This window comes from Oryctolagus cuniculus, chromosome 18, assembly GCF_051225735.1.
Source record: "Oryctolagus cuniculus isolate XC-2025 breed Fujian yellow rabbit chromosome 18, ASM5122573v1, whole genome shotgun sequence".
NCBI lineage: Eukaryota > Metazoa > Chordata > Mammalia > Lagomorpha > Leporidae > Oryctolagus > Oryctolagus cuniculus.
The window spans coordinates 5,436,149-5,460,273 of NC_142884.1; the positions used below are offsets into that span (position 1 = coordinate 5,436,149).

General features: G+C 45.2%; 1 protein-coding gene, 1 long non-coding RNA gene and 1 pseudogene across 7 annotated transcripts; 1 reads left to right on the forward strand and 2 right to left on the reverse strand.

The window, feature by feature from the left end:
- Positions 1 to 1,618: 1,618 nt before the first annotated feature.
- On the forward strand, positions 1,619 to 2,593 carry ORYCUNV1R-PS1526 (vomeronasal 1 receptor oryCunV1R-ps1526 pseudogene; annotated as a pseudogene).
- A 3,987-nt stretch (positions 2,594 to 6,580) lies between these two features.
- LOC149120733 (uncharacterized) lies at positions 6,581 to 21,182 on the reverse strand. 6 transcript variants are annotated; one of them, XR_016224544.1, is made up of 5 exons: positions 20,657 to 21,182; positions 20,037 to 20,164; positions 19,321 to 19,395; positions 16,918 to 17,036; positions 15,896 to 16,067 (listed from the first exon to the last, which is right to left on the reverse strand). It is a non-coding gene; the product is annotated as an uncharacterized LOC149120733 (long non-coding RNA). The 6 variants fall into 6 exon arrangements; XR_016224548.1 differs by lacking the exons at positions 15,896 to 16,067; positions 16,918 to 17,036 and adding an exon at positions 6,581 to 6,667 and having other exon boundaries at positions 20,657 to 21,162; XR_016224547.1 differs by lacking the exons at positions 15,896 to 16,067; positions 16,918 to 17,036 and adding an exon at positions 17,560 to 17,682 and having other exon boundaries at positions 20,657 to 21,161.
- On the reverse strand, positions 11,321 to 12,283 carry ORYCUNV1R1560 (vomeronasal 1 receptor oryCunV1R1560). Its single transcript, NM_001167247.1, has one exon. It carries the CDS (start codon positions 12,281 to 12,283, stop codon positions 11,321 to 11,323), a length of 963 nt encoding a protein of 320 aa, NP_001160719.1.
- Positions 21,183 to 24,125: the final 2,943 nt, after the last annotated feature.

Genomic DNA, 24,125 nt, shown 5'->3' on the forward strand with positions numbered 1-24,125 from the left:
GAGGAGGCAGGATGGGAGTGGGGCTGGGAGGGTGGGTGTGGGGGAAGAACCATTGTAGTCCTAAAGTTGTACCTATGAAATTTGCATCCATTCAATAAAAGCTACAAAAAGTAATAAAGCCTACTTTTTGTGAGGAGTCTAATTCAGTAATCGCAATTATAATTGCAGCCTGCAGTATAGAAACCATAGAGAAATGTACATGATTCCTCAAGTTATTTCAGTAACACTGCTGTGTATATGAGGAGTTGGTTGGTGTTAATGGGATCATTCATCTCTGTTTACCAACGTGGCTGAGTGGCAATTGCTGAAAAAATCATGTTTCTCTCACACCAGGTTGATAAAATTTTTATGGGGATGGTAGTGTAATTATACCTGTCCTGAAAATCAATGTTGTCTGTTGATCCAGGTGGGACAATCTTGCTTTCTGAAGCTAGGAAGAAGACTTTCAGGAAAAGTTGTATTTCTGCTTGAGGATTTCAGACAGCAGGACATTTAGGACTTCAGTGTCCTTCAGGTTCCAATGTGTCCTTTGATGCTCTGTCTAGTTTTATATTCTGTCATGTTCAAGCTCATTCTTGTGTTTCCTCCATTTAAATGCATTCAATTCACAAAATAACACATCTCAGAATTTTATTTTAGGGGACCGGTGCTGTGGTGCAGTGGGTTAATGCCATGGTCTACTGCACTGGCATGGCAGATGGGAGCCGGTTCAAGACCCAGCTGCTCCACTTCTGATCCATCTCTCTGTTGTGGCCTGGGAAAGCAGTAGAAGATGGCCAGGTCTTTGGATTACTGAATGAAGACGATCATTCTCTGTGATTGTATAGCACAGAACAAAGTAGCAATGTCACCATGACCAGGCTACCAAATTCAATGATTGACTCCACCAATATTTAGATGAGTCATATGACTCTATTTAGCTAAATGAACTTTATCTTGAAAGGAAAATATAACTAGGTCATAATACATGGTGTTTTTAAAAGACTTATTTGGAAGAGTTACACAGAGAGAGGGAGATGAGAGAGAGGCAGAAAGACTGAGAGAGAGGGATTGAGATTGATCTTCCATCCACTGGTTTACTCCCCAGATGGCTCCAACACCCATACTGGGCCAGGCTGATGACGGGAGCCCAGAGCTTCTTCCAGGTCTCCTGCATGAGTTGCAGGGGCCCTTGTGCTTTGGCCATCTTCCAGTGCTTTCCCAGGTGGGTAAGCAGGGAGCTGGATTGGAAGTGGGGCAGCCAGGACTTGGATGTGCACCCATATGGTATGCTAGCACTGCAGGCAGTGGCTTAACCTGCCTAACATGCCATAGCACTGCCCCCTGTGTGGTCTTATGACTGTTAAACTAGAGAGACTAGGTAAGCATTAGTCACTCTGAGCTACGCATTTCAAATCCTGTGTAAAGCAACACAGCCAAGTTTGGAAATATTCTGAAGAAAGAATATATGTCAGAAAGAAATTCTCTGTGAAGAGAATGGTTTAGCCATGAATCCTGGATTATTTTCATAAGAAGTAGCTCCCAGCCCACGTCTCCATGCAGAACCCTCTGCTTTGAATGTTATAGTCAGACCCCTGGGAAAAAAGAGAGGACAACATAGAGGCAACAGTTGGAACATCTTCTCTTCCAGATTTTCCTGGGAATCCTATGGGATTCCTCATTTCTGGGTGGCCATCGTTTCAGTTCCTTCACAGGATGTAAGCCACTGTGCACAGGTTTGATTCTCAGGCACCTAGCTGTGGCCAACTCCTGGTCATTCTCTCCAGAGGAATCCCAGAGACCATGGCAGCTCTCGGGCTGAAGCATTGCCTCAGTGATCTTCAATGCAGGTGGTGTCTATGAGCACAGAGTGGCCAGGGTCATCTCCATCAGCACCACCTGCCTCTTGAGTGTCTTCCAGGCCATACCATCAGCCCCATGAACTCCAGATGGGCAGAATCAAAGCCAAAGCTCCAAAGGTTATTAGCCTTCCCAGTGTCCTGTGCTGGGTCTTGCACACACTGATAAATATCACAGATTCCTAAACTTATGAGTGAGAAATTGAGAATTGAGAATATGACAAAAACTATACATTTTGGATACTGTTCTGCTGCCCCAGGTGACCAAGACAGACACAGCAATTGGAATTTTGTCAACCTGCCATGATGTCTTGTGGTTTCTGCTTATGCTCTGGGCCAGTGGCTCCACGGTTTTCATTCTGCACTGCACAGGAAGAGGGTCCAACACATTCATAAGAGCAACATCTTGCCAAGATGCTGCCCGAGATCACAGCTCCCCAAAGAATCCTAGTGAGCACATTTGTATGCTTGGGTTCCTTTTCTTCCATCATCTTTATTTATTTTCATGTTTTGGATGAGACCGCTGGTGGCCTTAGTTGAACACCTCGGCCTTAGTTAATGCTTGCCTTCCAACTGCCATTCCCTTTATTCTTGAGTCACAAATGCTGTGTGTGCACTGGAAGAAAGAGACAATTCTCTCAATTCAGGAGAATATAAAACATCTGATTTTTGTTGGGGTCAAGACGTGGTACACCTGTGCATCAAAGACTCTGAAACATGGCTGTGAGCTGGTCTCAGGGCAGAGAAAGCTGTGAAGAGACAGAGATGAGATCCAGCTTCTTCAGTGAATGATAGCAACAGGACCTGAAATTGTTGTAATACCTTGTGAGTATTCATATTCATACAACTCTATTTTAGTAGTGGTCACATTATGTGGGTTCGTTGTCCAATAATAAAATGCTTTGCTCTGAAACAGTGCAGATACTGGAAATTTCTTTGAGTATGTGCTTTTGTTTCCTAGATTTCATTGGTCATTTAATTATAGGGTTAAATCCATTAAACACGGCAGCATGTGAGATGCTTCAATAAACACTTTGTAGTGAGTGGGGATAGCTCTGGGTTAGAATGGGAGAGGCCTGGAATGAAGCTAGAAGAAAGGAAGGTAAATAGGTTTTAATTGTTGTGGCTTTGAAGGCTAGGTTGTGGATGTTGTGTTTTATGTCCTAGGAGATAGCATTTATTTGATACTACTACATACTATATGATACTACTTGTGGGACATGATCAGCAGACCATCAATACTTTTGGCTAAGCATTGGAATAATGAAGGTCAGGGGACAAAAGAGTAACACAAAGTGGGACACAGGAAGATGGGTCAGCCTGGTGCGGGTGGGAGGCAAACACTAAATGTGCTCCATGACCAGGATGAACTGAATGCAATTTTGGAAGGAACACGTCTGCAGATGACAGACAGAGGGTTGTAAACGAACCTCTCACAAGCGCCAGGATGTGAAGGCTCATAAGCAGATCCCACCGTTCTCTAGTTATCACAGGCTCCTGCTCAACTCTCTCAGTTCAGGAGAATTAAATCATTTGCACAGTTTTCACACTTTAGTTTTTGCTGAACTTTCTGGAATAAACCTTTATTAATTTTGTAATTAATAGTTTTTTTAAGATATATTTGCTTATTTGAAAGGCAGAGTTATACAGAGAGAGGAGAGGCAGAGAGAGAGAAAAAAAGGTCTTCCAGCCACTGGTTCACTCCCCAATTGGCCTCAATGGCCGGATCTGTACTGATCCGAAGCCAGGAGCCAGGAGCCTCCTCCGGGTCTCCCACGCTGGTTCAGGGGCCCAAGGACTTGGGCCATCTTCTACTGCTTTCCCAGGGTATAGCAGAGAGCTGGATCAGAAGTGGAGCAGCCGCGACTTGAACCGGTGCCCATATGAGATGCTGGTGCTTCAGGCCAGGGTGTTAACCTGCTGTGCCACAGCACTGGCCCTGGACTTAATAGTTAAACATTAAATATAAGTACAAGTCAAGAGTTTGCATTTAGAACCAAGCCATAAACCTTGAGCTGTAATGCAGCCCAGGGGCTTGAGCTGTAAACCTGAGTAACTCATCTGGTGTACACACACAGACAGCCTACACCCGCAAAGTTACAGGGGAAGGACACACAGGCACGGACACTCACACACTCCAATGTACAATCACATTCACCCCCCTCTCACCACACGCAGCCACCCACAAACTCACACATTTTCAGTCACACGCTTACATTCATGCCCACACCAAGTACACATACATATTGAAACATGCAATGGTCCAGCGCTGTGGCTCACTAGGCTATTCCTCCACCTGCGGTGCTGGTACCTTGGGTTCTAGTCCTGGTTGGGGCACTGGATTCTGTCCCAGTTGCTCCTCTTCCAGTCCAGCTCTCTGCTGTGGCCAGGGAAGGCAGTGGAGGATGGCCTAGGTCCTTGGGTGCTTCACCCACATGGGAGACCAGGATAAGCACCTGGCTCCTGGCTTCAGGTTCGCAAGTGTGCCGGCTCTAGCTGCCATTTGTGTGTTGGGGTGAAACAATGGAAGGATGACCTTTCTCTCTCTCTAACTCTGCCTGTCAAAAAAAAAAAAAAAAGAAAAAAAAGAAACATACAATGACAGACAGTCATGTGGTCACACTCTGGCTCCCAAATCCCACTCACCCACCATGAATGAATGCAACCAAATGAGCTGCTCCTGTGTGAAAAAACAGTGCTGGGGCCAGTGCAGTGGCATAGCAGGTAAATACACCGCCTGCAGTGCGGCATCCCATGTGGGCACGGTTCAAGTACCGGCTGCTCCGCTTATGCTCCAGCTCTCTGCTGTGGCCTGGGGAAGCAGTAGAGATGGCCCAAGTCTTTGGGCCCCTGCAACCACGTGGGAGCCCTGGAAGAGGCTCCTGGCTTCAGATTGGCCCAGCTCTGGCCATTGAGGCCAATTGGAGAGTGAACTAGCAGATAGAAGGCCTCTCTCCCTCTCTCCTCTCTCTCTCTTTCTCTCTCTCTCCGCCTCTGACTTTGCCTCTCTGTAACTGTGCCATTCAAATAAATAAATAAATCTTAAAAAAACACCAGTGCTAATCACAGTCCTCTGGCTCCCTGAAAATGGAGGTCATCTCCATCATCAGTAGTCCTTGCAACACTGCCACAACCCCCAGGGTGTTCTTCACAGCATGTGACACAGGGGAGTGAGTGTTGTCACTTTAGGTGGAGGTACATGTGGGGAAAGCTGGAGTGTTTGGAGAGGTGAAAGCATGCAAGAGAGTGACAGAGAAGAGAACAAAAGCAGGGAAAGGGGTGCTCTGGTTTGGATTTCAGTTTGAGCGAGGGAGGGTCCATGTGTTAGAGGCTTGGTCCCTGGGTGGCACTATTTGGTGGTGGTGGATCCTTTAGAAGGCAGGGCCCAGGGGCCAGCACTGTGGTGTAGCTGGTAAAGCTGCCAGCTGCAGTGCTGGCATCCCATATGGGCACCGGTTTGAATCCTAGCTGCACTACTACTTCTTCTTCTTCTTTTTAAGTATTTATTTATTTGAAAGGCAGAGTGACAGAGAGGCAGAGGCAGAGAGAGAGAGAGAGATGTGTTCCATCTGCTGGTTCACTCTCCAGATGGCTGCAATGGCCAGAGCTGTGCCAATCCAAAGCCAGGAGCTGGGCAGGTGCAGTGACCCAAGGACTTGGGCCATCTTCTACTACTTTCCCAGGCCATAGCAGAGAGCTGGATTGGAAGTGGAGCAGCAGGGACTTGAACTGGCACCCATATGGGATGCTGGTGTTGCAGGCGGTGGCTTAACCTGCTACCCCACAGTGCCAGCCCCTGCTCAATTTCTTTTTTTTTTCTTTTTTTAAATTTTTTGACAGGCAAGTGGACAGTGAGAGAGAGAGACAGAGAGAAAGGTCTTCCTTTGCTGTTGGTTCACCCTCCAATGGCCGCCGCGGCCGGCGCACTGTGGCTGGTGCATCGCTCTGTTCCGATGGCAGGAGCCAGGTAGTTATCCTGGTCTCCCATGGGGTGCAGGGCCCAAGTACTTGGGCCATCCTCCACTGCACTCCCTGGCCTCAGCAGAGAGCTGGCCTGGAAGAGGGGGAACCGGGACAGAATCTGGTGCCCCAACCGGGACTAGAACCCGGTGTGCTGGCGCAGCAAGGCAGAGGATTAGTCTAGTGAGCCGTGGCACCGGCCTGCTCCATTTCTGATCCAGCTCTCTGCTATGGCCTGGGAAGGCAATGGAAGACCACTCAAGTCCTTGGGCCCCTGCACCCATGTGGGAGACTGGAAGAAGCTACTGGCTCCTGGCTCCTGGCTTCGGATTGGTGCAGCTCTGGCCATTGTGGCGAACTGGGGAGAGAACCAGTGGATGGAAGACTTTTCTCCACCTCTGCCTCTCCTTCTCTCTCTGTGTAACTGTGAATTTCAAATAAATAAATAAATCTTAAAAAACACCATTGTATCCTGTGAAAGATAATCCTGTTGAAGAAGTTTCAGTTTTGAGCTAAGAAGATTTTGAAGCAATCAGGAATAGAGATTCCATAACAAGTCAGATTTCACTTTTGGTAGCCCAGTGTCATGAAATGAAACCAAACTTGGCACCATTGCAGAATATAAAAAGAAGGAAGAATTATATTTGTAAAGGGTAGCAGAATTGGACAAAGTTACTTATGAAAGATAATTTTAGACAAGCAAAGGAAGATCTGCGGAAACACAGGCTGAATGAATTTATGGCAGACTTTCATATAGTAACAAATACAAGAGAATTACCAGATGCTTACCTTGGGCGGGGAAGCTGAACTGGAGCTTAGAGACAGCTTGGATCCTTTCTCTGAAGGAATCCTGCGCAGTGTTCCACCACCTCAGGAAAGTTGGAAGATCTTCAACCATTCAGCAGGAGAGAAAACACTTCGTTCCTTGGCTTTAGAGTTTGCTCTCCATCATTACAAACCCATTCCCCTTTACTTCATGGATGAAACTGATTTTAAAAATGTGTCCATTGTTGCATTGTATATATGTGAACAAAAATGCCCAGTTCATCATAATTTCTCTTTGAAACCACATGTTTGAGATTTTGGATAGACTTATTGGAATTTAGAAGACATAAAATATAACAAAAAAAGTGTTGCTGTCAACCTAAAAGAAGTTGCATCTAAAGGACTGTGTTGAATTTGTTCCTACTGAAGACTTCCAATTAAGTTGGGATACATGTAGTGTATTATATTGATTATCTAATTGTAATGAATTATAGAAAAATACATATTCCTAAACTGAATCACACACTCAGTTTCTATTTTATTCTGTTAATTAAAAGTCAAAGTCTAATAAAATATTCTCTGTACATGCAAAAAAATTAACAAAGCTAGCAACACTAAGGAGTTCTTATACATCCTTCAGTCAATTCTATCCTAAATAAGTTTTGACTTTATTGCCACTCTCCACATTTTGTATATATGAAGACATAGAATTTCAACAGTATATTTATCCTGAAAATTCATAGGCATGTAAGTAGCAAGATTTCTAATCCAGAAAGCGATTGTTTGCTAATATGAATTAATCAATAGTTTGAATATTTAAGTGCTTATAAACTATTTGAAAGAAAAAAGTCAATCAACCTAAATGGGAACTTGGCTTAGCAGTTAAGATGCTATTTGGGATGCATGCATCCCTTGTGGGCGTGCCTGGGTTCAAGAAGGCACTCATCCCATGTGGGAGTGTCTGGGTTCAAGCCCTGGCTCTACTCTCGATTCTAGCTCTCTGATACCATGCCTCTAGGGAGGCAGTAGCTGAGAGCTGAAGAGTTGGGTCTCTGCCACCCTAGTGGGAGACCAGGATTGGATTCCCAGCTCATGGCTTTAGCTCAGCCCAGCCTCAGCTGTTGTGGGTATTTTGGGAGCTCTCTCTTTGTCTCTCAAATAAAATAAATTCTGTCTATAAGGAAATGCTGTTCCTCCAGACCTGCCCATCAGCTGTACTAAGCTGGAGACAGCAAGCACAGCTCCCTGAGACTCTTAAATCCAACCACAGACTCTCTGAAGTGAATCTGAATGTGCATTTGGTTTTAATAATATGCTCAGGCAAACGTGAAACAAAGAGCATGTTCAAGGATCTTGGGACCATTTTGAAGGCCAAAGCCAGCTTCTGGTCAATGGGAAAGCACCCAGTGCTGTATGGAGCCAAAGCTCAGCACACATCCTCACTACTGTAGCAGAATATGTGAGCATTTCTGAGAATGGAGGGCATCAGGTTCCCGAGGAGCACAATTCCCTGGATCTCTATATGGGAAGATCTGAGTGGACAGGGGCCTTTTCTGCATTCCAGGAGCTGCCAGGTACAGAGACACCCTGGTGTGTCTGGTAGGAGAGGTTGTTCTTTGGTATCCAACACTCAGGGATGGAGATAAACATGGCTCCTATCACATCCCCAGGGTCTGTTGGTATGCTTTTCAAATAATGATTTCCTTATTTTGTATGCTTTGAAGAGCCTTTTTTTTAAAAGGATTATTTATTTGAAAGGCAGAGTTAGAGACAGAAAGAGAGAGTGGGAGAGGGAGAGAGAGAGAAAGAGAATCTTCCATCTGCTGGTTCATTCCCTAAATGGCTGCAATGGCTAGGGCTGGGGCAGGCCAAAGCCAGGAGGCCAGGAGCTTCTCCCTGGTCTCCTATGTGGGTGCAGCACTTGGGCCAATGTACTTTACATCTGAAGTCCTCCTTTCATGTTCCTTCTTCCTTACATGAAAACATTGCAAGAAATAATCATCACCAATCCTTTTTTGGATATATTGCAATGTTGAAACACAATAGATAATTCACAGCACATTTATTTGTAAGATACCAGAATAAAGCTAATTAAGTATTCTCATCAATTATCCCTTGCCCATTGCCAGTTTCCTCTCCAGATGGAGTATTCTGCATCACGTTGACATGCAGCCCCCTTTTTATGCAATTCAGATATCACATGGCACTCCATGGTGATGCATCCCAACATTCTTTGGAAAATTACTTAACTTCCATCCTCTGGTGTACACCCCTGATGGCTACAACAATCAGGGCTGGGCCAGCCCAAAGCTAAAAGCCAGGGTGGCAAAGGCCCAAATCCTTGGGCCATTTTACACTGCTTTTCTGAGGCCATTAGCAGGGTGTGGATCTGAAGTGGAACAGCTGGGAGCTGAACTGGCACCCATATGGAATGCTGATGTTGCAGTTGGCAGCTGTATCTGCTATGTCACAAAGCCATCTTGAAACCTTTTTCTTTAATTAAAAAAGGTATATAGCATATCCATTCCTAATTTCATAAAACACTATGTTATGATGATGGTGCTTCTTTTATTCTATAGAGGAAGTCATTAAAAAAAGGACTAGGCCAGTGCCGCGGCTCACTAGGGTAATCCTCTGCCTTGCGGCGCCAGCACACCGGGTTCTAGTCGAGGTCGGGGTGCCGGATTCTGTTCTGGTTGCCCCTCTTCCAGGCCAGCTCTCTGCTGTGCCCCGGGATTGCAGTGGAGGATGGCCCAAGTGCTTGGGCCCTGCACCCCATGGGAGACCAGGAGAAGTACCTGGTTCCTGCCATCGGATCAGCGCGGTGCGCCGGCCGCCACACGCTGGCCACGGCGGCCATTGGAGGGTGAACCAACCACAAAAAGGAAGACCTTTCTCTTTGTCCCTCTCACTGTCCACTCTGCCTGTCCAAAAAAAAAATTGACTATCACATGTAAATAGTGATAATTCCTTTTACGAGCCATCCTGAAATATAAGTAAAACTGTGGTGACAATAATAAAATACAAAGAGTTAACAAAATAGAGGGATGCCTTTATGATCAAATTTCCAACAGTCAGAAGCATATTTAGGAAAATAATAAACATAATATCATAAGTTCATAATCTCATTAGTTCAGAGAGAAAACTGACCATTTTGTTTTTTTATTCATTTTTTTTATCTTTTATTAAATGAATATAAATTTCCAAAGTACGACTCATGGGTTACAATGGCTTTCCCCCCCATACCGTCCCTCCCACCCACAACCCTCCCCCTTCCCACTCCCTCTCCCCTTCCATTCACATCAAGATTCATTTTCGATTATCTTAATATACAGAAGATCAGCTTAGTATACCTTAAGTAAGGATTTCAACAATTTGTCCCCACACAGAAACATAAAGTGAAAAATAATACTCAAACAGTATATTTCACTTTGTGTTTCTATGGGGGTGCAAATGATTGAAATCTTTACTTAATGTACACTAAACTGATCTTCTGTAAAAAAAAAAAAAAAAAGAAATTATCAATTCCCAACTTGACTCTCACTGGGATTAAACATGACAATAGGTCTGATCTGATTTCATCATCATTTTATTCATTTTTAAAAAGATTTATTTATTTATTTGAACCTCAGAATTACACAGAGAAGGAGATGCAGAGAGAGAGAGAGCGAGAGTGAGAGCGAGAGAGAGAGAGAGGTCTTCATTCACTTGTTCACTCCTCAGATGGCTGTAATGTCTGGAGCTGAACCAATTTGAAGCCAGGAGCCAGGAGATTCCTCCGGGTATTCCCATGTGGGTGGCAGGGACCCAAGAACTTGAGCCATCTTCCTCTGCTTTCCCAGGCCATAGCAGAGAGCTGGATTGGAAGTGGAGCAGCCAGGACTTGATCCAGTGCCCAGATGGGATGCCAGCACTGCAGCAGGCAGCTTTCTCTACTAAGCCACAGCGCTGGCCCCAAAACTGACCATTTTAACTTCCAATCAAGGTCCTATGTCAGGGCCAGCATTGTGGCTCAGCAGGGTTATGCCACCATATTCAATGCTGACATCTCATGTGAGCACTGGTTTGAGTCCCAGCTGCTCCACTTCCTATCCAGTTCCTGAGTAAGGTGCTTGGGAAAGCAGCAGAAGATGGTCCAAATGCTTGGGCCCCTGCACCCACGTGGGAGACCCGGATGGAGTTCCAATCTCCTGGCTATGGACTGGTCCAGCCCTAGCTGTTGCAGCCATTGGGAGTGCATGGAAGATCCCTCTCTCTGTAACTCTGCCTGTCAAATAGGTAAATAAGTTTTTAAAAAAGAAAAAGTTGAGGCAGAAAGAACAAGAATACTGAACAAATGGCAAGAGGTGCACCCAGTAACTAGAGAAATCCAATCTCAATTATATCAGGTATTATTTTAAAAAAAGGAGACTATTCCTGTTAAACATTGTTTGACTATACTTAGTTATAAATATATACCTAAAATATAAGGCTTAAAGTAGAAAAATGAAAAATAAATTTCACGTGGCTTAACCAATTAATTAATGACTGTATAAATATCAAATAAAAGAGGCTGTAGATTTAAAGCAGTTTATTATTGTGACTAATATTTTTATATTTCTAAGTATATATTATCCTACTATGATTGCTTGATAACAAATGTAATCTAATAGTGTGTATTACACCCTATATACATACACACATGTGTGTAAGCATGCATATAGGGTCTTGTAATATGGCTACCAAATAACTGTGCCTATACTATTGTACAACAAGTATTATAAAGCAAATACAAGGTACATGTTTCTGATAATGTTGGGGGATTTTGTATTCCTTATCCAGGCAAAGCAGAGCCTGGATACCCTGGAGTCACAGCTCATGAGAAGATAGGGGCTAAGAGTTGGGAAACAGCCAGCAAATAATGCAGAGATGTTCACTGTCAATCGACTGGGTTTACTAAGAAGAGCCAAATACACTTGGAAAGTGGAGGAGACCGTGTAAAAAAATACAAATGTGCTCACCAGAGCAAGGATGCTCCGAGTAGCTCTGGATTCAGGGGAAGTCCTGGGGGAAGCATTCCTGGGACCATGAATGTGCTGCACCTGCTGCTTGTGTCTGTGCAGGATGAACACCATGTAGCTGCTGGCCAGGAGCATGAGCCCCAAGGACACAGCATCAGGCAACAATAGTAGTGCCAAGAAGAGCGAGCCTGTGAAGGTGTCTTGGAAGACAGCGTTACAGTACCCATAGTCTTTTCTCTTTGTGATGCTTGTGTTGATCCACTTACTTGTCACATAGATGGGGATAATGGTGTTTATTAACATGTTCAGGATCCAGCACAGCATGGAGGAGAGGCCTATGTACCTGGGAGCTTTGACTTTAAGCTCTGCCCACCTAGAGTTCCTGGGGCTGATGGTGATGGCCTGGAAGATACTCAAGAAGCAGGTGCTTTCAATGAACACGGCTCTGGACACTCTTTGTACATAGAAAAGAAGGTTGCACTCAGCATCGCTGGGGAGAAATTTCCACCTTAAAGCTGTCACTGCCTGTGGCACTCCATAGGAGAGAATGACCAAGCAGTTCGCCACAAGGAGGTGCCTCAGAATCAAATCTGTGCATCTTGCCTTGAATCCAGTCAAGGAAAGGAAGACATGATGGGAAAGAAGAGAGAAGTTCCCCAGAATCCCACATATGACCTGAGCTAAGAAGAGCGTTCCTGTGGCCACCTCCCAGGAAGCCATTCTGCTAGCTCCTGGTGACTGACATGTATCTTCACACCAGGTACCTGCATGAGAAGACCAAGAGTGAGATGCATGTACAGCACCAGCTGAACACCAACCTTCTCCAGGAACTGTGATTCAGCCACTGAGAAATCCTGAGAGCTCTTCTTCTTTTATTAAGTGATCTGCCCCCGCCCCCCAAAATGAAATCCTCTCTTTCACAACAAAATAGATACAACTGGAAACCATTGCACTTAGGAAAATAAGCCGGTCCTCCAAAAACAAATACCTTATGTTCCCTCTGATCTGTGGTAACTAATAGAGTACCTAAAAGGTAATCTATAGGTGTGAAGTTGACACTCTGTGACGTGATGATTTTGAACAGCCCTTGTCTTGACTGTTGAGGAACAATGCTTTTTTGTTTGCTTTTTTTGTTTTTTCTTCATACTATTTGTTGAACTCTCCACTTAGAGTAGGGTTAATTTTATGAGTTCAAAGTTAACTTAAAATAGATCTTGTGAAAAATAAGAATAGGAATGAGAGAAGGAGGAGGAAGAAGGGTAGGAGTATTGTCTGGAGGGAGGAAGTGTGGGAAGAATCACTATTTTTCTAAATTTGTATATATGAGATGCATGAAGTTTATCTTCCTTAAGTAAAAAAAAAAAAAAGGATTTCCAAGAGATTAGGGTGTAACCTGCAGACAAGACTTACAGTATATGAATCACTGCAGTGAAGAGCACACACTGGCACCGTCTTTGCTTTCCACAAACATGTGAGGCACTCTCTGCTATTACTTACATTATAAAGAAGGAGGGAACTCAGAGAAGGAGAAGGTCAGTGTTTTGTGTGAATTCATAAACAGGCTGGGGGACTTGAACAGGTGAGGACTTGAAACTGCCTGGACTGCACTGAAGACATGAAACCACCACATGGGTGATAAGCTGGTTAGCGGTTGTCCCCAAAGAGCCTAGATATATGAGGGAACTTTAAAAAAGTCCTTGGAAAATTTTAATTAAAAGATAAGCTTATTATAGTGCAGAGATTTCAAAATCCATGCATCGTGTTTTCCATAATATGCATCTCCATGATCTTTTTGAAGAACCCTTCATATGCATGAATTTTAAAAAGATGTTTTGGACTAAAATAAACTTACCTTTTAATTCCACTTCCCACTAACTTCTCTGAAGTATCCTCACACATTTGTTTTTATTTTCATAACTTGTTATCTTATTTTGGATTGGGGAATACTTCATTTGATGCTATTGGTTGTTAACAAGTCCCTATTTATGTCTGCAGGTCAGCAAATAGGCCAAAATCAATGAGGACTGGAAGATGAGAGAGTTTCATCATGGAGGTGCACTGAGAGCCGTGCAGACCCCAGAAGCCTGCCCCACATCTGGTTGGAGTAATGAAAGGAAGAAGGCCTCCACAGGAAGAGGGAGAGTTTAACCTGCTTTCATGCTAAAAATACAAATACAAGGACACCTATGATAATAACTATTAGTCCAGACCATTCCATAAATTATGGGATGGGAAACAATATTGCATGACATAGCTTTGTGAAACCCATAGTTATACAATTTATTTTCTTTAAATGCCAGTTCCCCAACATAAAGAGAGGAAATAATCAAACATAATCCATAGACCACAGATGTCTTCAGTATAAACATAATCACTGTCTTCATTAGCGGTATCATACACCAAAGTTAGAGAACACATTCCCAACAACTGTCATTCAGTACACAGGAAAATACCAATCATGTTGATTAATCCCATCTTTATTTATATACATGGAGGTATTACAGGCACACTGCTAGGCATCCTAAAATTTGTACCATGATTCTGTAAAGCTGGTTCAATAGAAGATGATCCTGGAACTATACATGTACTCCAAAAAGTTCTTGGAACAGTCCTGAAGTACCTTAAAGTCAGATTTCATTATCACTTATATCAAATGCCAATAGTCACTGCCATTGATTATTACACCAAATTGCTTTAGGAATTACCTAGAATTCCAATTAATTCTTTCATAGCTAAGCTCATACCTCAGGAATTATTCTGCCTCCCTGTGAGGCCTTGACTTTGGACGCGGTTCATACATAGACACCCAGGAAGGTCCTTCCTTTCTTCTGACATACTCTGCTTCATGACTCTGCCTCTCAAATCAAAATAGAACTCATCCAGCTTCTTCCCAGTGGCATCACGATGCGCTCAGTGAGAGGGTCCAGCAGACAGTACAAGTGCAGAGGGAAGGCTGTCAGATCCTGAGATATGGGTTTGTGATTCCATGACCTCACCTCCCCACAGACAGAACATAAATTATTATCCACTTGGAGCAGCAATTAGAGTGTAGAGTTGGGACTGGAGACTGATTATGAAAGTTTTTTCCCAGCTGCCAATTACTACTGCAACCAGTAGAAGTTTCTAGTTAGCTTCTCCAAAGGCAACTTTGATGTGTTTGAAAAGGCTTTTTAGACAGTCATTGCAATAGTGCAATGGGGTTAGAAGGGAAAGTGGAGATCTGACACACGAGGCACTGGCAGCAAAGGATGGGAGTCTCACTGCATTTCTGGATCCATCAGAAGTCATTTTTATAAAAAAAAGTGCAGCTTCCTAATCTGTAGACCATTGAGCTACACTGTAACTTAGCAGGTGAGAAACAAGATGAGACAGAGTAAGTGAGCAGGCTTTTTGAAGATATACAAGAAAAGATAGAAAATGATGCTAACAATTTAGTTAGAAACCACTGGATTTATTTGTATAGCTGTGTTCCATGAATTTCATCTCATACACAATTTGATGCCAACTGATTCAGAAATGTTGTAGGAAAATAAATTTAACAGTATGGCTTCCACTCAGGATAGGAATTACCAACAGAAACAATATCAATAGAAGTGAGAAGATATAAAAGAGGCACTGAGAAATCAAAGTATGGGGTCTGATGTTTGAGAGGTAGATCCTGGCTTCCTTTTGATTTTACAAGAAAAGCTAATACCACTCACCAAATTCTACAGTATGGAATGGTTACCACTGTTCTCCATGGATAGCTAGAGAAGGTTCTGTACTCTCTTTATGTGTGTAATAAAGAGCAGGAAGAGTCTACAGGAATCTTCTAGTCCTGTGTAGAAGGTGTTTTTGGGTGATAATCACCAGAACAGAAGGTTTCATCAAACTGTGGACACTTGATGCAAGCAAGAAAGACAGTAATTGTTTGAATCCTGAAAACACCAGTAGCCTATGATTATGGTAAGGCTATTTTCTTACACAATTTAGGTAATGAACATTTAAAGCAAACTTAACATAACCATTATGGGTTTTCTAGGAAACATGTCACATATCTTGTTTTTGCCTCTTCAAAAGGTATTCTCTGAAATGAGAATTTGATCATGGAGAAGGCTATGCCTATGCAAGGGTGTATGGGAAATCTCTTGAACTGCTGATCAATGAACCTGAAATAGCTCTACACGGTGAGTCTATTTCACAGATATATTATATGTTTTTTAACAACAGCCCAAAACTTTCTATTTCAATTTCTTCAATGCAGTAAATTTCATGGAATACATACAGGTATACTCTAAAAAGTTCATGAGAAACTGAATGAAAAGATAAATTTATTTTGGTAAAACACTTTGAAATCCATGCACATGAACACTCCTTAAAAAGTTCACAGAGGGGCTGGCTCTATAGCATAGTAGGAAACCTCCCATGCAACACCAGCATCCAGCTGCTGCGCTTCCAATCCATCTCTCTGCTGTGGCCTGGGAGGGCAGTGGAGGATGGCCCAGGTCCTTGGGCCTCTGTATTTCTGTGGGAGACCCAGAGGAGGCTCCTAGTTCCTGGCTTTGGATCAGCACAGCTCTGGCCATTGTGGCCAATTGAGGAGTAAACCAGCAGATGGAACATCCCTTCCTCCCCATGCCCCTCCTTCTCTCTCTGTGTAACTCTTTCAAATAAATAAATGGATCTAAAAAACAGAAATTCTGTATGTAGGTGGATGTTTACAACTTCCCTATTAAAGATTTAAAGAACACAAATCAGTACTGGAAAACTATATTTACAATAAATAATTTTTAGTTCATGGCTGGTTTCACTTTGATTAAAAAAATAACATGTGATCAGTTACAATCATAGATAGGGCTGCCTTAACATGTGTGATCAGTTGTAAGTGTAGGCAAAACTGACTTGCATGTGTGCTGGCTGTAATTGTAGGCAAGGCTGACTTGCACATGTGTCAGCTCTACTCATGGGCAAGGGTGACCTACACCTTTATTTCGAGTGAAATCCAGCTGTTACAGTGTCAAGGAAGAGCTGCTGCTCTCATGCCAACAATGGGAACATGGAATGAAACAGGCACTTGAACAGTTGTTCTGGAGTGCATTTCTTAAATCTAATTTCCTTGTAAGTACCGAACACAGCCACAACTCCGTGAACATTTCTTATGCAAAGCCAGCTGAGGCTCTAGTGAGTGGAAGGTGGAGGAACCTTTTCTGCCAATGGGAGCAGGGCACACCCATCTATGAGCTCATAAAGGGAGGCCCCTCAAATCAAACTGCATGGTCTACAAGCTGAGCTTCCAGTTACATCTGGGGCAGGTGACCCAGATCCCCCCTGTTACTCCCTTCAGTACTCAGCAGACTAGCCCTCCTTCTTCTTACCTGAAACTTAAGAGAGGTGTTCCGATGGAGAAGAACTGAGGAAAAAGGCAAGACATTTCACATTCCACTGAGAGCCAAATTCACATGTAAGGTAGGGAACTGGGCTGTTTGTCTGGACACTGGAAGCAGGGTTGTGATTAGGAATGCCAAGTCAGGTATATTTCATTGTGTTGTATTTATGCGTGGGGGAAGAAAATGGCTTTTAGATTCAGAGAGAGTGAGAGACAGAAAGAGAGATCTTCCAACAGCTGGTTCACTCCTCAAATGGCCATGATGGCTGGGGCTCGGCCTGTCTAAAGCCAGGAGATTCCTCTGGGTCTCCCACATGGGTGCAGGGGCCCAAGGACTTGGGCCATCTTCTGCTGCTTTCCCAGGCACATCAGCACATTAGCAGGGAGCTGGATTGGAAATGGAGCAGCCGGAACTTGAACTGGTGCCCATATGGGATGCTGGTGCCACAAGCAGTGGCTTTATCCACTCTACCACAGTGCCCTTCCCCCAAGAGTTTCTTAAACAAAAAATATTTATTTACTTATTTGAAAGGCAGAGAGAAATATTCATTCCCCAAATGCTAGGGCTAGGAGAAGCTGAAGTCAGGAACTCCATCTGGGTCTCCCATGTGGGTAGCAGGGACCCACCTACCTGAGACATCACCTGAGCTTTCCAAGGTGAGAATCAGTAGGAATCTGGAACCAGGAGCAGAGCCAGGACTCCAGCCCAGGCAGTGTGATATGGGACATGGATGTCCCAGAGGCTTCTTCCCCACTGCACCAAGAAACAAAAATGCACAACAAGAAAGGAGGAGGACAGAAGGAAGTTCCCAACTCTTAAGTGTGAGCTGGGGCAGTTACTTCCAACCCAACAATACCACATGGAAAGGCAGAAACAGGTGCAATTTTAGAGTGCAGACGACTGAGAAATATTACTTCAGTGAGCTGATCAAAAATCTCAAAAATCATATTCCATGACGGTATGCATCCTTGGTATCCTGTGATAAACATGCTAATTCACCTCAGATTGTGGTCACCCAAACCTTGCAGACCCAATCTAGTCCCGAGAAAAATATCAGACACATTCCTACAGAGGGTCATCCAACAAAATATTTCACCTCTCCAACTGTCACAAGATCACTGAAAACAAGGAGAGCCTGAAGAACTGCCATGAGGAATCTAAAGAGACTTGTCAGCAAACTAATGTATCCTGGAGAGTTCCCTGGGGCACACCAAGAAAACTGGGTAAGGACTAAGGGAAACAGCACAAGAGTGGATTTCATTAACACTGGTTCACTAATTGTCACACGTGTCTCAAACTAATATCTGGGAATTCTCCATATTGTAACTTTTCTGAAAGTGTTATGGAAATTATTAAGAACAAAAACAAAAAAAGGATGTGCAACCCTGGGTGGTGTACAAAGCATGAAACATTTAGTACCTGATCCATTACAGGAAAAACTGCCTATTCTTGTTCGAGATCAAGAAGTAATACTTGATATGAATCCCTATTGCTTCTCACAGTTCACATAAATCCACTGAGAAAATGTGAGGCAGTAACACTCAAGAAAATCTAGTTAAAACAACAAATTTCAGTTTATTGATATGGGAGGGGGAAAATCCTGGACTTTTAAAGTTCCCACTCTTAAAAAGTCCCATAAAACTGATACCTTTGACATGTAAAGAAAAAAAAAAAAAGGGCTAGCACCGTGGCTCTCTTGGTTAATCCTCTGCCTGTGGCACCGGAATCCCATCTGGACACCGGGTTCTCGTTCCGGTTGCTCCTCTCTGGTCCAGCTCTCTGCTGTGTCCCAAGAAAGCAGTGGAGGGTGGCTCAAGTGCTTGGGCCCCTGCACCTGCATGGGAGACCAGGAGGAAGCACCTGGCTCCTGGCTTCAGATTAGCGTAGCTCTGGCATGGTGGCCATTTGGGGGCTGAACCAACGGAAGGAAGACCTTTCTCTTTGTCTCTCTCTCATTGTCTAACTCTGTCAAAATTAGAAAACAAAACAAAAGAAAACAAAACCCCAAACCCATCATTTTCATTCCTGCAGACCTGTGAAAATCAGGTCCATGGAAAAGATCAAACCCACCTGGTGCTTAACTGCACCTAAAAATGAACGCTCTCCTTACCACCCCACAGTCCAGTGTGTACCTCCAGGAGGGATTTTTCTACACTGTAAGACTTTTAGAAAAGCAGAGTACACAGGAAGGTTCTGAACCATTTGTCAGGCAAATGCTGGCTGGAGAGGGTTGCTGTGGGGAGGCCACTGAGTGACGCCGCCCTGTTGTGGCACCACTCTGGGAGGTTTAGTGGGCTGAGTGGCTATCAGGAAGGATGTTGGCGGTCAGGGAAAGCAGCCAGTTCTAAGTGGCACAAACACAGTAACTGAATGAGCATGACGGGGACTTACCTGAGCCTTGATGTGAAGATGTGTTACAATTTCTGTTCCTCTTCAGGACACTTCTTTAGGTGTAGGACAGCTGCTCTGGGGGAAAGAGAATGAGACGCTAATGCTTTCTGGATACAGGCTACAGAAAACACCCTCCGAGGAACACCTGCCCCAGGCCATAGCTGAACCCAGTGAAGGGGGCACTGGATGGGAAAGACCCCTGAAATATAAACCTGTAGGTGTTCCCCCCCCCACTAAACTGATCATCGCTACCCACACACAGGAAACCCTACTCCCCAGGCCACCCCTTCCCTTCATTCAAGTGGCCTGCATGGCAAGCACTTTGGGCTCTAAAATTGGCTTCTTCTGGCTGTTCTGCGCGCTTCCTGTCATTTCATGCTATGTTCCTGGGCCCACTGCTCCCAGCAGGAACCACACAGAGGGAAGGTGAAGGCAGAGATGTGGACACACAGGTGACACTCATGGCTGTGCTCACTTTATAGGCCCGGCACCCAAACACTACCTCTCCCAGGCACAGCTTAGACACAGGCCCCGTCTGCGCTGACTCCCAGAGCATTACCACCCATCCCTGGCAGCATGTCAGAGGTGTAGCCCGCCTCACAGCACGCCACCCCTGCAGATGGCACAGAGCAGGTACCCTCACAGAGGCCAGCTGGGTTACTCCCGCTGATGCTCACACAGCCCTGCCCCCATGACCCCATTCGACTCACACACACCTGTGTCTGCCACGGGGTCCAGGGCACATTCAATCACACACACCTGTCCGCCGAGACCCTGGCATCCCTTACAGGTACCTGTTGGAGTCAGACTGCTCCACTTCCGACCCAGCTCCCTGCTAGTGCGCCTGGGAAAGCAGCGGGTGGCCGAACAACACTCACACACACACACACACACACACACCCCACACCCTCACTCCCCCAGCCACCAGGACACAGTAGTGGCCCAGGCCCAGCCTTGCTTCACGTCACCCGCTCCCTCCCTCACGGTCGTGCCAGCAGCACCCTGAGCTGGCTTCTTTCTGGGGGAGTAAACACTTCCCCTCGGGGCCCAGCCAACCCTATTTACCCGAGAGGACAGGACCGGAGCCCGGCAGCGGGGAACTCCGGATTGCGCCCAGATGGGACCAGAGAGAAGGAATCACCCTCCCAGCATGCCACGCTGCACACTCCCCATAGGCCTCTGGGAAAGGGAGTACACAACGCCCCAGTCCGCGCGCTTTTTCCCAGCATGCAACTCCACGCAGCCCTAACAGATCCCCAGGGGCCTCTGGGAAACGTTCGTCTGCGGGGCATGGTGGACGCCGCCTGCCGAGTTCTCTGCTGCGTAGGCGTCTTACTGGTTCCTGAGGGGGCTGATTTCCCGTAGGCTCGGGGTGAAAGTACTTCAGAGCCGGGGAGCTGCGAATGCCGCGAGCCCTGGTTTCTCCCCGCTCGGAAACCGGACCGTGCTGAAGACGATGCCCCATAGACTCCAGTCAAGGAGCTGCCCGGGGAGTGACCCAGGGGCGGAAGGCCCTCTCTCTCTCCCTCTCGCGGTCTTCAGAGAAGGATTGCTATAGATGATTGTCAACGATTACGGGGGAACAAGTTTGATAACCTAGGAGAGATGGGCCAATTCTTAGCCACATAGAACTTACCAATATTGAATAAGAAATCAAATACTGGGGCCGGTGCAGTGGCCCAGCGGGTTAGGCCGCCGCCTGCAGTGCCAGCATCCCATATGGGCACGCCTGTTGAAGTCCCAGCTGCTCCACTTCTGATCCAGCTCTCTGTATGGCCTGGGAAAGCAGTAGAAGATAGGCCAAGTGCTTGGGCGCCTGCATCCGCGTGGGAGACCTGGAAGAAGCTTCTGGCTCCTGTCTTGGGGTTGGTGCAGCTCTGGCCATTGCGGCCAACTGGGGGGTGAACCAGTGGATGTAAGACCATCTCCCTGCCTCGCCCTCCTCCACCCCTCACCCCGTGCCTTTGCATCTCTTTCTCTGTGTAACTTTTTCAAATAAATCTTTAAGAAAATATCTAGACTAACGAGGGGCATGACTGAATCAGTAAAAAAAGTCTATCATCAGACCAGATAACTTCTACCAAACACTGCAAGAAAAATTAACACTAATTCTTTAATTATTTCAAAAAATGGCAGAGGATGGTGTTGTTCCAAATTCACTCTATGAGTCCAGAATTACCTTGATACTAAAACCAGACAGAAGCACAACAAAGGTAGAAGGCTACAGGCCATCTCTCTTCTTCATGTGCATAGTGCAAAACACCTCAAGAAAGTTCTAGGAAGTCACCTCCAACAGAACCATGAGCAGATTATTCACTATGGTGAAGTGGGATTCTCTTCAGCCATGTAAGGTCGGTTCAACATCCATGAACCTGATACATGACGTCAACAGTCACCAGGAAGGACAAAAATTATAGGAACATCTCAATAGGTGCAGAAAAGACATCTGATAAAATGTACCACTGCTTCCTGATAACCCTGAACAAATAAGTATAGAAGGAATATACTTCAACATAAAGAAGGCCTTATCTAATAAGGCAACCGCTAACATCATACTGAATGAGGAAAAACTAAGTTTTCTAAGATCTGTAAGAAGACAAGGATGCCCACATTTACCACTTATATTCAACACTTCTGGGAGTTCTAGCAATTAAGAGAAAGAAATGGCATTCCAACAGGGAAGGAAGAAGTCAAACTGTCACAGTTTTCAGATGAGATATTTCACCAAAAACTATTTTTAAAAAAAGATTTATCTTTTTATTTGAAAGTCCAAGTTACATAGCAAAGGAGAAGCAGAGAGAGAGAGGTCCTCCATCTGCTGGTTCACTCCCCTAGTTGGCAAAAACGGCCAGAGCTGCAAGGATCAGAAGCCAGGAGCTTCTTCCAGGTCTCCCATGCAGTTGCAGGGGCCCAAGGACGTGTATCATCTTCTACTGCTTTCCCAGGGCATAGCAGAGAGCTGGATCAGAAGTGGAACAGCCAGGACTCGAACCAGCATACATATGGGATGCTGGTATTGTAGGCAGTGGCTTTACCAGCTATGCCACAGCATCAGCCCAAAAAACTATTACACTAATAGATGAGTTGGGCAAAGTTGCAGGATACAAACCACTGTACAAAAGTCAGCATTGTTGTTATACCTCAATAGCAAATTAGCTGAAAAAGTCTTCTAGAAAATAATCCCATTTCCAATATCTCCACAAATATAAAATTAACAAAAGAAGTAAAAGATCTCTGCTGATGGCATAGTGGATAAAGTCCTTGCCTGAAGTGCCAGCATCCTATTGGGGGGCCAGTTTGTGTGAGTCCTGGCTGCTCCACTCTGATCCAGCTCTCTGCTACGGCCTGGGAAAGCAGTAGAAGATGGTCCAAGCCCTGGGCCCCTGCACCCATGTGGGAGACCTGGAAGAAACTCCTGGATCCTGGCTTCAGATTGGCACAGCTCTGGCTGTTGTAGTCATTTGGGAGTGAACCAGCAGATGGAAGACTTCTCTCTCTCTCTCTCTACCTCTCTGTAATTGCCTTTCAAATAAATAAAAAAAACTTTAAGAATAAAGGATCTGTACAATAAAAGCTGTAACACACTGTTGAGAAGAGGCTGAGGGTGGAGCTCAATGGGTTCCACACACCTTTCTGCCATATCTGTGCTCCCATGTCTCTGTGCCTCTATGGCAACTGGTGTCATGGTAACCAACAGGCCCACCTGATTGGCTAGTTGCCCACACTCTGCTTTGGTACTGCTTGGCAATGAGCCAGGTTTGTCCATGTAAGCCCTTATAAGCAACTGGGGCCATGGTTAGATGCCGCTGCTTGTGGCTGTTTGTGGCTGCAGATGTGAATGGGCAGAGTCTCTGAGTGTGTCCCACTGCCACCAAGGACATGAAGGCGGATACCTTTTGTGGCCCTACTGCCGTCATGGGCCAGTGGCTGTTGTGTACGTCTCACCACCCCCAGGAGTAAAGGAGGGATAAATCTAGAAATGATTCTGGATTGTTCTCTGACTGTCAGAATCCAATCTGCTTGTCTGGAAACCGAGTTCCAGACACACAGACACTGATGAAGGACATCCCTTGTTCATGGATGGAAGAGGCAATATCATGAATGCCCACAGCTTGGTGTGTTAATTCTCTTTCTCATTAAATATCTGTGCTTCCAGAGCCATTCCTACCAGCACCCTGTTCCCTAGCACTTAAGATCTGCCACTTGCTCTACCAGATGCAAAAAAGTGAATACAAACACAACAACGAAAGGCCACTCTGTATCCCTCCCACCCACTTTTTTTTTTTAAACTGGGAATTGAGGAACAGAAGTAGCAGGGCTGGCCTCAGCACCTGCAGCCCCATGGGAATTATGGGACACTCAGTTCCCAACTCCCAGGTGTTGTGAGCATACCTCATGTTAGGGATGTGTGGTTCCCAGCACAGAGCTCTCACACTTGTGAGTACACGTATGCACTCAGCAAGCACTGCGTTCGTGCATGTGCACACGCTGCCTTCCAGCGCCAGGCTGATTCAGACACTGCTGCCGCCTTCTGTGTCCTGTAACTGTGACCGGGTCAGCAATAATGCAGTTTTCAGGATGGCTATCAGAGTTTTAAAATCACAGAGAGAAGCCCTCAAGACCTAGTGCTACCTAGAGCGTGGCCGTGAGTTCAGGTCACAGGCACCTACGCAGATAGAAGAGAAGCCATCCAAGACTCCACCATAGAGCAGGGGCAGAGGGACAGGAGCGTGGGTTTCCTGATGTGATCCAAGTACATGTAAGGTATTGAAAAGTCTCACTGGGCCCCAGAAATATCCAGCATT

What these genes read in the sequence shown, in the direction of transcription:
- ORYCUNV1R1560 (NM_001167247.1), bottom strand. Translation starts at nt 12,283, where the DNA reads ATGGCTTCCTGGGAGGTGGCCACAGGAACGCTCTTCTTAGCTCAGGTC.